The sequence below is a fragment of the Diprion similis genome, chromosome 3 (genome assembly GCF_021155765.1).
Source record: "Diprion similis isolate iyDipSimi1 chromosome 3, iyDipSimi1.1, whole genome shotgun sequence".
NCBI classification, from domain to species: domain Eukaryota; kingdom Metazoa; phylum Arthropoda; class Insecta; order Hymenoptera; family Diprionidae; genus Diprion; species Diprion similis.
In genome coordinates, this window is record NC_060107.1 from 16,410,953 (window position 1) to 16,425,274 (window position 14,322).

The following is a 14,322-nucleotide window of genomic DNA, read 5'->3' on the forward strand; positions in this document are numbered from 1 at the left end:
GATTAATGATATTTGTTGTTATACCTCGTCTAGGGATATTCGGAAGGTTAGGCAGTTTTCTAGAATGATTTAGGTACAGAATTCTCACATTTGGAGTTTGGTTAGTTAGTTCTAATATTAGGAAATAGTTATAAGCAATAAAATATACCGACGTTCCGGTCGGATGTTCCATACTATACTTTGAAGCGCAGATATCTTATAAGTTCCAAACAACTCAAGGAATATGGAAAACGCCAGCGTCCCGGCTAATCAAACGGCGCGGTTCGATAATATGAGGAAGTTATAGGGTGCGTTCAGATATTGGCTCGCGGCGCTGTTAATCTTTTATCTCTTTTGAGCTCCCGAGTTCGTGGTTAGCTCTGCCTCTGTCCTAGGGAATTTTTAGCGCCGCCATCTAATTTCGGAACGCATCCATAGGCGTAACGAAAAGTGAATCATATGACGCCTAGACCGTGGTCTTGGATATTAGATAATTAACCAAAAACATCCAACAAACATTGGCGCGCTAAAAAAATAAAGAAAAAATAGATACGGTCAGCGAAAGTGAAAATAAACAGAGTAACCGTTGTCACTAGCGCTCTATTCGGCAATACGGTGAGTGAGATGTCGTTCTTCCGACAGTCGCTGCTCTGACATGTTTACTTCCGTTCCAGGTTTTGGAAAATATTAGAGCTCGTCGTGCACTCGCTTTCGAGTTAGTTGCTACAGGCGCACCGTTCAAGAGCTGATATCGTCGAAGTGTGTTCAGTGTCGTACAGTAATTAGTTACTTGTTAGTGTCGTTGGTCGGTGATTCGTAGTTGTCGCGTCGTCTCTGGTCAGTGTCTTGTGTCAGTGTGATAATTATCAGTACTGTTTACAACTCCTCGATCTGATTGTTGTGTTGTTTTCTGTGCGTTTTATGTGCTACGTTTCTTCTACTGTCATTCCAATTGGATTATAAAAACCATACATACATAAATTCAACCAGAGATGGGGAATGTTCACACTTGCGGACCGAACGAGGCGCTCGTCGTATCAGGTAGAATTTTTCCCAATTCTCTTTTCCTATTTTATCCACTTAACCATAGATTATTACTGATGATGTAACGTTTCCGACTCGTCTCGTCTCGTCTCGTCTCGATTCCCCGATTCACTAACTTGCATTTCATAGGCGAAAGTAAAACAGGCCGAGTAATGAATCTTCGCTAAATTTTGAGGTTATATTACGCCGGCTTTTTACCAATACGTCGTCAACCAGTCGCCAGAAAAGCTTGATTATATCGACCTAGTTCTTAATTAGGTTAGGCTAATACGCTGTAACTGGGAAAAATCAACATCTCCGGTTTACTCGAATTTTTTTTTTTTTTTTTCATTTCCCTTCATTTTTCATGCTATAACATTTCATTGCTTTTTTCCCCCTTTATGTAATGAAACAAACGACGAACGTCACGCCTTTCACGTTCAAATTTATTTCGCTTACGCACCGTGGTGTATACACATCGGGCAATCTGACGTGTACATACATTGCACGCAGGCCATGATAGTATGTGATAATTCTCTGTGAACACTCTTAAGTGCTCGCGACAATCCGAAGTTGCATTTCGCCGCAGCGTCGTTCTCCTTCACACATCGTTGTCATCTATCAACATACCGCATGTTTGTTTGCGGCTGAAGTTAGTAACTGTATTGTAATGATTTACGTTTCGAAGAACCCATTATTACACAATTAATGGAATGTCTGAAATGCAGTTTATCTTAACAAGGCAAAACGAATTTACATTTTGAACACTTGACTACTTCAAAGTCGCTATAAAATTGCTAAATGGTAACACTCCCCCCCCCCCCCCCCCCCCCGTCCCACCGCAATATTTCGTTACGTTATTGTTGCTAACTTCAGCTTCATTTGTTTGTCGCATCTGTTACTCCCTCAACTTCGATATACGTAACTATGTAAATTAAAATTGCAAAATGGTAACCCCCCCCCTCTTTCGAGGGTCAATTTGCGATGACCTTTGATTAAGGCTGCATGGGCGGTACTGTCTAGATCAAAAGTTAGGAAAGAAGAAAAGGCCGTATAAAAGTCGTCAGTGTTACACGCGCGAATGAATCAAAATCATTACTAAACTATGCGATAGAAATGAATCGGCGCATATTCGAATGATAGGCTAATTTTTCACCGTATAGATTTTAAGGGGCTGCTTTGAAAATTTTTAAAACAATTGTCTTTAGCGTGGGTGAACGTTATAGATTTATATAAGATACGATGCAGCATATGTTCGTCGACCATTACATTTGCGCGTTATAAATTTACTGTAATGTAAAATTTCTTGAGGACGTTTTTCAACAAATTCGTGGGTATTTGGTTAGCGGTCAAAATGAGCCGAAAAACATTGGAATCGGATAATATTATATACTAGGATTTCATCATTTCTAATAGATTTCTAATTGTAAAATCTTTTCTCAAATCGTTAATATCTTATTGTTAGTCAGTGAGTGTTAATTGAATTCGCTGAGATTCATTTGTTATTGTGTGAGTCATGAGTTACATATTAGAAATTATGTTTTAGTCGTATATTCACTATCATTGGTGCAAATAACACGAATGAAATTTTTGTTCAAAACTGGTTTGTTCGTTTCCAAAGCTTTGATTCGGACACCGCGCGCCGTGGCTCATTCAACATTGATTCTTCACACACAAGTGTCATTCCCTTTACACGAGTGCGTACATATATTATCTTCAATTACCGTCATGCATTGAAGGCTCAAGCGATGACGACACTCGATCATTCATTCTCGATCAGAGTAATAAAAATTTCATCTTTTTTTTTATCTAATTCTCGCCGTGTTATGATGCAGAATGAATTTGTTGTTTTGGTATACAGAAACATCGTTGCTTGTTTTTATTCTTGTTCAGACTTATTCATTAGATGTATAAAACTATTGTCATACGGAAAACAGCTCGATTCAGACTCAGACCTTGAAAACACTTGAACTATCTTCAAAATGTTGGAGTTTATTCAGCGTTTGCATCGTAACGAATCATTGGGGAAAAAATCACTATTTTTTAAATTTTACCATGATTTTGAAGGAACTAATATTTCGAAATATCATTGTGTTTCGTTTTATTACGGTTTATTGAATTTCAGACAATTCCAAAATCGCTAAATAATGGTTTCTCCCCAGTATGAATCGTTACTATAATGTTAATAAAACTTCAATATATACAGACTTGACTTACTCGATTAGAATAAATAATAATCAATACGTAAATGAGAAATAAAAATGAGGCCTCGTGTCATCGTTGCAGTATTTATTGATTATTTTTTATCGTTTAGTTTGTAACGGGAGTGTAGCTAATTCGTTTGCTTTGAAATTGTATTCAGACAGTTTGCATTTGTTTCCTTATTATCGCGGTATTAATATAAGCATAAAGAGAAAGACTTTCTGCTTGCCAATTGGTAAATTTTTAAAAATGAAAGAAATATCATGAATTTTGGATACGTTTTCGTAGAAACGTTGTACATTACAATTAAAAAGTTTCCGGCTCACTGAACGAATAGTTTCGTAAATACAGCCTTTACAAATCATCGAAAATGGAAAGTTCAAGAATATTAGAAAATTCTTTAAAAATTCATGCGTATTTAGAAAAATCGATGAATTCATTTCACGTGACAAAGAAAAACATTCCTTGAAAATTTGTTAAACAATGTTTTGTTTAAACAATTTATTGATAACCTTTGGGCATTATTATTATTAAAATTTAAGTTTCTTATCGCTTTTATTGCTGTTGATTATTTTTTCAGATTTTCATCTCGTCATAAAGTATTCAATATTGTCGACGAGACTCGCTTTCGGTTGAGAATGAATAGCTGATACAGCCTTAAGAGCATGTAGCACCCCTACGTTTACCGACCGAGTAAACACACCCTTATATTTTTTATCTTATATTCAATAAACAAACGAACGAAAAGGGTCCAAATTTCGACGGCGCATCACTCTCTCGTAGCGGAATTCAGAAAAATTAATCATAATCGGAATATCGTTAAAAAATGTGGGTTCATTGTCACGTCTTACTATTCCCACATTTCCCGCATTTCAGGGGCCAAAAGTGCATAATTGAGATACTTTCCACCATTCCGGAAAAAATTAGGAGTTAAATGAGCCATCGTGAGACTGTTTTCATGCAATATTCAGGTCGCTAGACGAGAACTAGGAATTCCAATAATTTCGTAAATAAAAGATGCTCTGATGCTCAGCTGACCGCACCACGGAACGGTGGAACGCATGGCCAAGCGTTCCGCCGTTCCGTCGTTCCGTCATTCGTCTACGGACGTTTTACGAAATCGCGATAGTAAATTCGACGAATTCATGCCATTTCTTTACGTTTGCATCAAATGAAAATCTATTGGAGTATTTTTGTTCAGAATAGTGTATAAAATGCGCGACGTGTCAGTGCGTGTCAGATAAGAAAACAAAACACTGCAGCGAACGTCAAGCAGTAGCGGGGATATTATTGAATGTCTAATTTGCCGCTTATGCGTTATTGGTCAATCGAAATTGCATTTTGGCGCGTTATTTGAAATTTCAAATTGACTATGACTAATCGTATTGCATTATTTTCAAGAGACTTGAGGAAAATAAAAGATACGTGGCTTCCGCTTATCGTTAGTACCTTCCTCCCCTTAATGTAGTCCATAAGTAGCTTCCTATCACAGCTGTAAGACCGATGTCGAGAATCCACATTCCCTGAAAATGTAAAAGAAAGTTGTAGAGTATGAATCAATATTCCTTTCAAGTTCAGATCGTTGCCACTGTTTGACCGAAGGTCGTGGTGCAATTTGAAGAAAATTATCTCATAAAATTTTGAGAAAAATATTTACCCATTCGCCGAAGCTATTTCTGTATGAAATTTAATTATTTTCTTGCTTGTATTCGCATACACGTAAAAGTCATTTTTATCACGTGAACACGAGTGCAAACTGCAGTAAAATTATTTTACAAATAATTGGTACATAGGTGCATAATATATATTTATCGAGTTGTTATATATATATATATTATACAGAAACCCAAAAATAGAAAATACGGAAATGGTAAACAAAAGTTGAGAAGTCGATGTTTATTCAAAATACAGTTAATTATAAATTTAATAAATTTGGATTGTATAACATTTAAATTGACAAGGTCAAAATGGCAATATTGAAATGACTATTGAAAATGAAGTAATTATCTATTTTGAGTGAATTTGTAAAAACTAGTCCTTTCCGAACAAAATCATTCATCTAGATTTTCAACAATTTTGAGTAGCGATTTTATCTATACTTAAGCTTTTGTTTACTATTGCCTTATTCGTTATTTTTATATTTTAAATACGTCTTCGTAGCTTGCGCGTATAATTATTTCACAAATTAAATACCAAATGAACGACTATCTTGTGACATAAAATCAAGACAAAATATCGATTTTTGGGAAACCAATCTCATTAATAAGTAGATTTAGGTCAGTACCTTTGAGTATGTAAAGAAAGATGATACCTGCCGATTGATTTTTTCAACTTTTCACTAACCTCACTGTTATTATGCACTCGTACTGAAGCAATATCTGTATTATTATTAATACACGGTGTATACCTGGCTGATAGTGAGTAAAGCGAGGAGTAAAGTGGACAAATGCATCGATATTTAATATCAGCCTTGACATTTCAACGCGACTAAAAGCATAATATCTTGTGCTCGATACTCGTTGCACTGTGTAATATATGGGGCATTCCACGCCAGATTTTTCCAATCCCCCTCCTCCCTCTGACGCTTCCAGACTTTCTTAAATGATAATATTTTGACAGTGATTGTAACATTTCTTAAGATTATAAAAAAGACTACATGAATTCGTTCGCCAAAACCTAGAATATTTTAACCAAAATCGAAGTGGGTAGGCAAAAATTTTATTTAATATTTTTTTAACTAACTGATCATTTTTTTTTTTTTTTAAGTCACTTTAATTTTTTTTTAATCCTCAGGGTCCGATATATCTTTTCTGATACAACAACAATCTTCACATTTTGAATAAAATTTCTAATGGAAGGATAAAAAAAAAAATTTAAAAAAAAAAAAAAAGATTTTGAATTTTGAATTTTTTTTTGAAAAAAAATTTTTCTACCGACACGTCTATTAAGAAATCTGAAAAAAAAATTGAAATTCGAATCGTCATTCAAATACCCAATTTTTAATGAAATCATATCGATTCGTTCCGATCAATTATATATTCCACTTTAACAAACTAACAATAAGTTAAACCTGATAAAAAAAATTCGATTTCAATTTTCAATCGAGGCAATTTTTTGACAACATTTTTTTTATTAATATATTTACTCATAGGACACCGGAAAATCGAGGGTTGATATAATATTAATTTTAGTCTTGAATGAAAAAAAAGTATTTTTAACTTAGATTATTTCAATGTTTCATTTTTATAAATATAAATGAACCGTATAATAATTCAATAAGTATTCCGAATAATAATTTGTCAAGTCGAATCGCGAGTAGATTACAAAATATTGATTTGCAAAAATAAACCTCAATCGATAAATGCAATTAAAACTTTTAATTTCAACTGAATGTGTTTGGTGTTTGTACAATCATAAGTTTTTTTTTATTACGATTATTGCCAAATTAACTGCAATAAATATTGGAAACTTTGCATTCGCTGTTAGTTCTTTATTTCGACGGTGATTGAACAGTATTCCTACCTTTACCGACCGAGTGAATTCACCCTTTTTCTTCGCATATTAAACAAATAAACGAATGGAAAGGGTTTACATTGAAATTTTGCAATACAAAGCATCTCAGCTATGTGCTTTTTGGTTCCCGAAATATGGGAATAGTAACACGTCTCAAAAAAAAAAAAACTACACATTTTTTTTAACCATTTTTGGGATATTATTAACTTTTCTGAATCCTGCTACGAAAGAGCGATGCACCGTTGAAATTTGAACCCCTTCCGGTGGCTTGTTTATTTTATTATATAGGAAGGAAAAAAGGTGAGTTTGCTCGGTCGGTAAAGGTAGGAGTACCACATGAGTTTAAATATGCCTGACTCATCGGCTTGAGGAAATGTTTTAAATGCTCAATTTGTGGTGACCTTTATCTAGAATAACGTTCAGTCGTTGTGTGTTAATCGGCATTCTTTATCTATATTTTCCTGTAATAGCTGAAACGACGGATAAATTCTTGGAGAAAATAGAGTGTTTGAAATAACAACGTGTGAGACATTTTCAAATTCATATCCCTTGGCAAGCTATGGTGAATAAAAAATATTTTCTACCCTTGCGAAAATGAAGAAAAAGATTTTTTTTCTCCTTCTGCTAATTTTTTAAAATTAACTTTTGTTATTTCGTTAGCTTTATTCAGTTATTTTTCATAAATCTTTCTTTACAAGTAGCTGATTTGAAAAAAAACTTACCGGCTTACATGAATATCGTGATACCAAAATTGCTGGTGAATATAATTTTCTAGTATAGATATTGAGTGTATTGTTGAATCACGATTTTTTAAACACAAGTTTTTGACCAACTCGTCTAAGATAATTGATCAATTAACGAATTCTGTAATGATGTTAGGTAGAATTCCATATTCCAGAAAGGCATTAAAATATGGTTAAATTTCATATTCTTTTCTCCTCGATAGTTCAATTATATATATATATATATAAATTAAATTAATATCTATCCACGGTGTTTCTAAAAATATGTCAGAATATTATCCGAAATTCAATAATTATCGATCGATGCCTTCTTGGTATACCTAACGAAAAAAATCGTTTAAACCAAGTACTTTCTATTAAACAAGTTTGACTGTAAATAATTTTAGGACAATTAATACGTATTATCGTATCATTAGTTTGAGAAAAAAAAAAAATCCACCAAATTTCTTGGCTTGTAATTTTCAAGATGATCATACTAGGAAAAATATGGAACCGGTAACTATCTATCGTGTTACGTGTGTTGATTTTGCATAAAATGATGATTTCGATAAACTGAAAATTGGAATAAAAATTCAAGTTCAAATTACTTTTAGACTTATCAATTGCCAACGAAACGAACTGCATGATTCGTTAACATTTTATGTACTGTAGAGTGAAGTTCTTTTAGGATATATATGGGGCATTCTGTGCCAAATCGACAACTTTTGACCCCGCCCCCCTTCGATTTGGCTGAAACTTTTTTTTATCTTTTTCTATACTATCAAAAACATATTTTAGAATTTTTTTGGAATTTTTATACCAAACCCAAAAAAAAGTGATGCATTAAAAAAAAAAAAAAAATGACTCCTTTTTTTTAAATAGCTACAACTATCTTAAAAATTGACTTATTGGGACAGTTTTTTTTTTGAAAATTAGCATTAATAAATGTACATTTCGAAAAAAATAGACCAAAAAATAATTGATTCATTTACAACGTTTTTTATGAGAATTCTTCGTAGAATTCCATAAAATGAAAATTTCAGGATAAGTTTCATATCATGATTTTTGATTTTTTTTTTTATAATATATATATACACATAATGCGTGTTAAAAATGATAAAAATCAGAATTACCACGATTCCTAACGTGAAAATGTCAAAAATCCAAAACAAAGAAATTCACAAAACTGAAAATCTTCGATTATTCGAAATTTCGATGTTTCAAATTTTTTAATTTCCTCATTTTCGCACTTCTTGAACTTTGAACATCGGATTTCGGACCACTCGAAACTCTGATCTTTCATCCAAGTTCGATTTCCTTATTTTAACAGGGTGGCCACTGGTCAGTGAATTCTGTTAAAACTGGAAATGTCACGGAATTCGCAAATTCTGGAATAGTCAGTTGTTTTTTGGGGAAAGTCAAGGAATCGTTTACTATATATTTTTTCCATACAATTGTACAACAGTGTGAGCCAAGTGTCGGTTCGTACTTTCACAAAAAAGAAAGAAAGAAAAAAACAAAATAAACAAACAAATTATGTGAAAAATACGTTTATTTTATTCCAATTTGCTGTAACCAATTTATTCGAATTGGTCCGAGAAAATGATAAAATTTTTGTCTGAAAACCTGGAAAAGTCAGCTAATTTCACGATGGAGATTTAGTGCCATGAAATAATAATTCGGGGCTTTCGGAACTTTTCAAATTCGGCATTTCAACTCAGCACCTTAAATATTGAATTCGGTAAAATGAAGTGAAAATTCGATCGCTCTGATCGTTCATACGGAGTCGTGCGAATCTGGTTGTTATACGTATGCTATCGATCGGATATTCCACGTTCCTAGACTCAACGAGTGCGTGAGTCATACAACCACTTATTGGGTGGCTGCTGAGGGCTGTTGCCTGGCTGGATGGCTGGCTAAGGGTGCAGAAGAGACGGCTGATCCACCCTTCCGTGGGATCGGTTAGCAGGGGGAAAGTTCATCCGGGTTCGTCGCTCGTCCCATTTGCATAACCATCGCATACGTGCCGATTTGAAGATGAACGGACTCTGCCGTTTGAATTCAAACTCAGGAAACTAGAAGTGGACTGTTCCAAAAATTTCTAGTAATATTGTAGTTGTGCCAACTTTGGTCGGCACGAATCAAATTGCATCTCTGATCTATGAGGTAGAGATGAATTTTTGCAATTTGGAGTAACGTTAGTTGAGATGTCGACATTGCGAGAGAAGCTTCTGGAATTGGAACAGTCAGAATGATCTAAGAAGTCTTCGGGTTTTGGTTGATTCGGATGATTTTAGATCCATTTTATTCACAATCTGGGATTCTGTGAGTGTAAAAACCGGAAGTCAATCATTTTTAATGTTTAAGTTTCTTTTATTTTCTTAATTTTAGCTTCAGATGGTGGGGCTCATGGTTTGTCGTCAGAGAGATTGTGGTCCAGTTATTCTTGGAATGGATTTCAATGTAAAAGATGAATCTATAAAACCCTCGTTCTATTTCCTGATGTGGTTTATTTTTTTTTTGTTTTTTTGTTTTCACCTCAATTTCAACTGCAGAGCTTGGAAGAAGACAAGACGGAGAGCAGATGATGAAACGACGAAACACGTTTTCGAAGAGTGGCTACCAATAAATTCTCTTTCAAAACTATATTTTTACTAGGTATCAGTACCTCGCTGGTGAATTTTTTCAAAATGCGTTTTTTTGCGAACTTTTTTGGAGAGCTCATCGAGACTTTTGAAATTTTTTAGCGTAACGTTTCTCTATCTGTAAGTGTTAAAAGACAGCGTTCGCATAAGTTTGTCATCTCGTTCCTACTTGGCTGAAGAATATTATCTCATTTGATATTTCATTCCGAATTTGATCTGAATGATTGGAAAATTTTAGAAGATTAATGAAAAGCTCGAAGAAGCTACAGTACTTATCATGAAAAGTTGTGCAACAAATTGCATTAAAATTTTCAAAAAATTCTTGAAAATAAAGCGTTTTAAATATTTTCAAAAATATTTCTACTCCTCGCAAAGAAATTTATCAAATTTGTCACACTTCATTTATTACACCTTATTTTGTGATTTTGAATTGTCATGATATTATTCACTGAAATTGTTAAATAAATGGGAATAGTTTTCGTTAAGTTATTTTGACGAATATAGAACTGAAGACACTCCGAAATATTGTCCTGAAAATAGGTATAATTTGTCTTTTTATTCCACTTATAAATACAAAACTGTAATATACAGCGACGTTCGTCAGATTCTTTAATTATCTAATGTACTCCGCTTAGTTGATTAAATTGACATTGGGCTCGGTCAGAATTGTCTTTCGTGTTTACTCGCTGGTACGTGACTCGCTGCCATTTTTCATGTAGTGAAAATATTCCTTACGTGCAAAAATTCCTTTTCCATTTCATCGGTCAATTATTTTTGAAAATCAGTGATAAAAGTTTCACGAATTATTTTTTCTCACAATCCAATCGATCGTAGTGCTAAAAGCAAAAAACAAAAGACTTGATGATGATATCAGCTGATTTCTGGTAATCTTTTCAAACTTTTTAATCGTCTTCATAAAATTATATATAACAACGTTGATTTACAATTCGAACTGATACGATGTTTGAACAGTATTGCCGCCAGTTTACTGTTTCGTAACCGAATCAGTATATTTTTAAATTTAATATTCTCAACTGATCTATAAATATATATGTTAAAGATACGCTGCAGCCGATTTCATTTCGCGTACTGTAAACCACGAAAGGAGGTGAATTCCAAATCTCATTTAACAAACATAACTGTAACTAATTGTTTACAAAAAAAAGTCATCATACTTTTATTCGTCGTTCAAAATATTCGTCTATTTCTAAAAAAAATCATTTGATAAAATCGATATAAATTTTTTTAACGAAGCATCGAAAAATCAATGAAGGTGTCACAAGGTTCTTCATAATTTTTTTCTCTTAAAGTTCGTGTAATATAACATGACACAAATTTCACATGAGTGATATTTTTTTCTACGATGAATATAATTTTTGATATTATGTAGGTACAATACCTCGTTTTTTTTTTTATTTTTATTTTTTCATAACATGCCAAAAAAATTCAGTTTCATCGGATTTCATATACGGGAAGAATAATATGAGATACTTTATGAGAGACATCATAAAACCTCATGTAAGTTTCCACAGATTTCGTATAGGTTTCGAAAAAATGAAAAGAGAAATCGAGTGAGAATTTTTTGTAGACTGCAAAAGATTTAACAGGATTAGGATTTGAGTGATTTTATATTCGGGATTTAATGGAGGAATTTCATCTGAGAGGCTTCATACGAGACATTGGACCTCAGATACACTCGATTTCATACAAAAACATCAAGAGTGATGAATTAGTTCACGTGGTTGATAAAGATAAAGATAAAGATAAAGATAAATAAACATAAATTATAAAACCAACACAACGAAACGATAACATAACACGAAAAAATGAAACAGTCAAGTGATATCGATGAAATTTCTCACGCGTTGAGAATATGTGAAAGTTGTAATTTTGAAAATATTTACGTTTACAGTCGAAGCTCGAAACAAAAATCTAACGTTTACTCGTCGAAGCAAGACGGTTCATATTACTGATGTTATGTACACGTATGCATGTCCGTGTGTATATATATATATATATTATTATAATACAAAAATCTGTGCGATGTGCTTGTCTAGATCCTAGGGCTTCTGTCAGTTTTGTCCAAACATCGAGAGAAGTCTGTGTATACAGTCAGCAACATGCATGGCTTCCTTCTTGTTTCGACGCGGTAAGAAGAAGAAGAAGTTGAGAAATGTTGGAAGCACTCAGATATCATAAAAATCGGACAGACGCAGAAAGTATCATGAATTATAATCCTACCTAAATGTGTAAGTGTAAACCTCTCTTTTATTTTTTTTCTGTTTTTTTTTTCTAATCTATTTTGTGATATTCCCTCTTCTTCACATCAGAAGCAAAGTGAAGTTGATGTTCGTAACGTTGATGTGGTGACGCAACGTTGAGAATAAATGACTATTTATTAACTTATAGAATCATTTTGAACGAGTTGTATTTGCTCAGTATAAGTATACTGTTTTGATTTATTAGACTTGACTGTGTATTAGATAAGACTTGTCGTTACAGTAACGTTGTGAACTTCAACCTCATGAAGCAGAACCTTATGGTATAAAAAATTCTAAATCCTTCGTTGATATTATATTTCGTTATTTAACATAGAGTGTAAACTTATATGACGACGAAACAAGTTCTATGAATCCTCAAATTCGTAAGGATTTTTCAAACAAACATGTTCGAAAGAATATTTTAAGTATTAGATAATGTTTTTTTTGTTATTCTTGTACCGCCCGCCTAAATTGAAGAATGCAGATTTAATCCATCGATTGTCTAATTTGAGCATTATTATTCGAAATGTAATTCACTTCTTCAGATGCTTTTCGGTTTACAATTAGGTTATTGTGAAGTATTCCGTTTACTAGAGCTGCGTACAACACATCGTGAATTCAAGTACCGATTAGTTACGTGGAGCAAATTTATGCGCCTGTGAATAGGCAACCGAATATTCAGGCCCGCAACGCATGCTGCTAGACATTTTTCGAATGGGCGTCATATGCAAAATCATTACTAAAAATCTAGATTTTTGCGCCTGTGAATAGGCAACAGAATATTCATTCCCGCAACGCATGCTGCTAGACATTTTTCGAACGGGCGTCATATACAAAATTATTACTAGAAGCCTTACATTTATTGACAGTTGGTAAACTTAGGCCTTACTGTGGAAGATATTATCGTTGTTCGAAATGCATTTTGGATGATTTGTTAGGAATCGACCTACGAACTAAATCACTTGATTGAATGTCAATCAAACAAATCAATTCACATGAATTTCTCATAAGATGAAGATATTTTTGAACAAAGTATTAGTTTATTACCTACATGAAATGTGCATTGGCTTTATATATAGGAGAGTAGCCGTATCTTACTACCAGCTAAATCGTATCACTCGAAAAATAAAGTTCACGCGATTTGTAGATGATTCAATTCTAAAGGCAAACGAGCCATCATTTGTCGAAATTTGATGTATGAAACGGTTTTTTAAACTCCTAAAAACTCTAGATTTTTTGATAAATGAGGTTTTTTCGCGCAGTAAATACTTTTTTTGTGTCTTTAATTTGATAGGACATGGCTTTGACTCAATTCAACTTGATTCTCCCAATTTCAGCTGCGCTTGTTCCGTTTTTATTTCATTTTTCATCCTTTCAAACTTTTTTACTGGATTGTACAGACATTTAGATTGATTCTAACACATTCGTTAATCGGGGCGGAGTTGAAATTCCCAAATTGAAAAGTTCCGAAAGTGCCGAATTCCGAATTTTTTTTGTGAGGAAACTTGAGGTATTGGTAAAGAAATCAAGCTTTGACGAAACATTAAAGTTTCGAATGGTCCGAAGCCTAACGCTTAAAGTTCGAAAGGGTGTAACTCCGACAAATCAAAGTTCCAAAAGTGCAAAAATGAAAAAATTATAAAAATTCGGGGTGGGTGAAACTTTACCGCTTTGAGCTTTCTTTGTTCTGGATTTTCGATATTTTTACGTTTGGAATCCTGGTCATTATGATTTTACGTTTTTCCGATTTTTTTTCACCCACGCGTCAAGTAAACTACACTATGTGAGCGTATTTCAACTTTCAGAATTTTACTCTATCAAATCTTGAATTTTCGGAATCTTGCATTTCGGAACCTTGAACCGTCGGGTTTCCGACCGTTCAAAATTTTGTTGTTTCGTAGAAGTTTTGATTTCTTTACTTCAAGATTCGCCACAAAATTGTTCGGAATTTGGTTTTCTCATAACTTTTCAAATCCA

The 14,322-nt window shown here is 33.5% G+C and overlaps 1 protein-coding gene across 1 annotated transcript in view; it reads left to right on the forward strand.

Annotated features, from left to right (window-relative positions):
* Positions 1-554: 554 nt before the first annotated feature.
* LOC124416725 (flotillin-2) overlaps positions 555-14,322 on the forward strand; it is a 403,676-nt gene continuing 389,908 nt past the window's right edge. Inside the window, exon 1 of the mRNA XM_046897988.1 lies at positions 555-1,020. Within this exon, the coding sequence (XP_046753944.1) occupies positions 972-1,020 (49 nt within the window). The 5' untranslated portion in view covers positions 555-971. The remainder of the gene's footprint in view (positions 1,021-14,322) is intronic.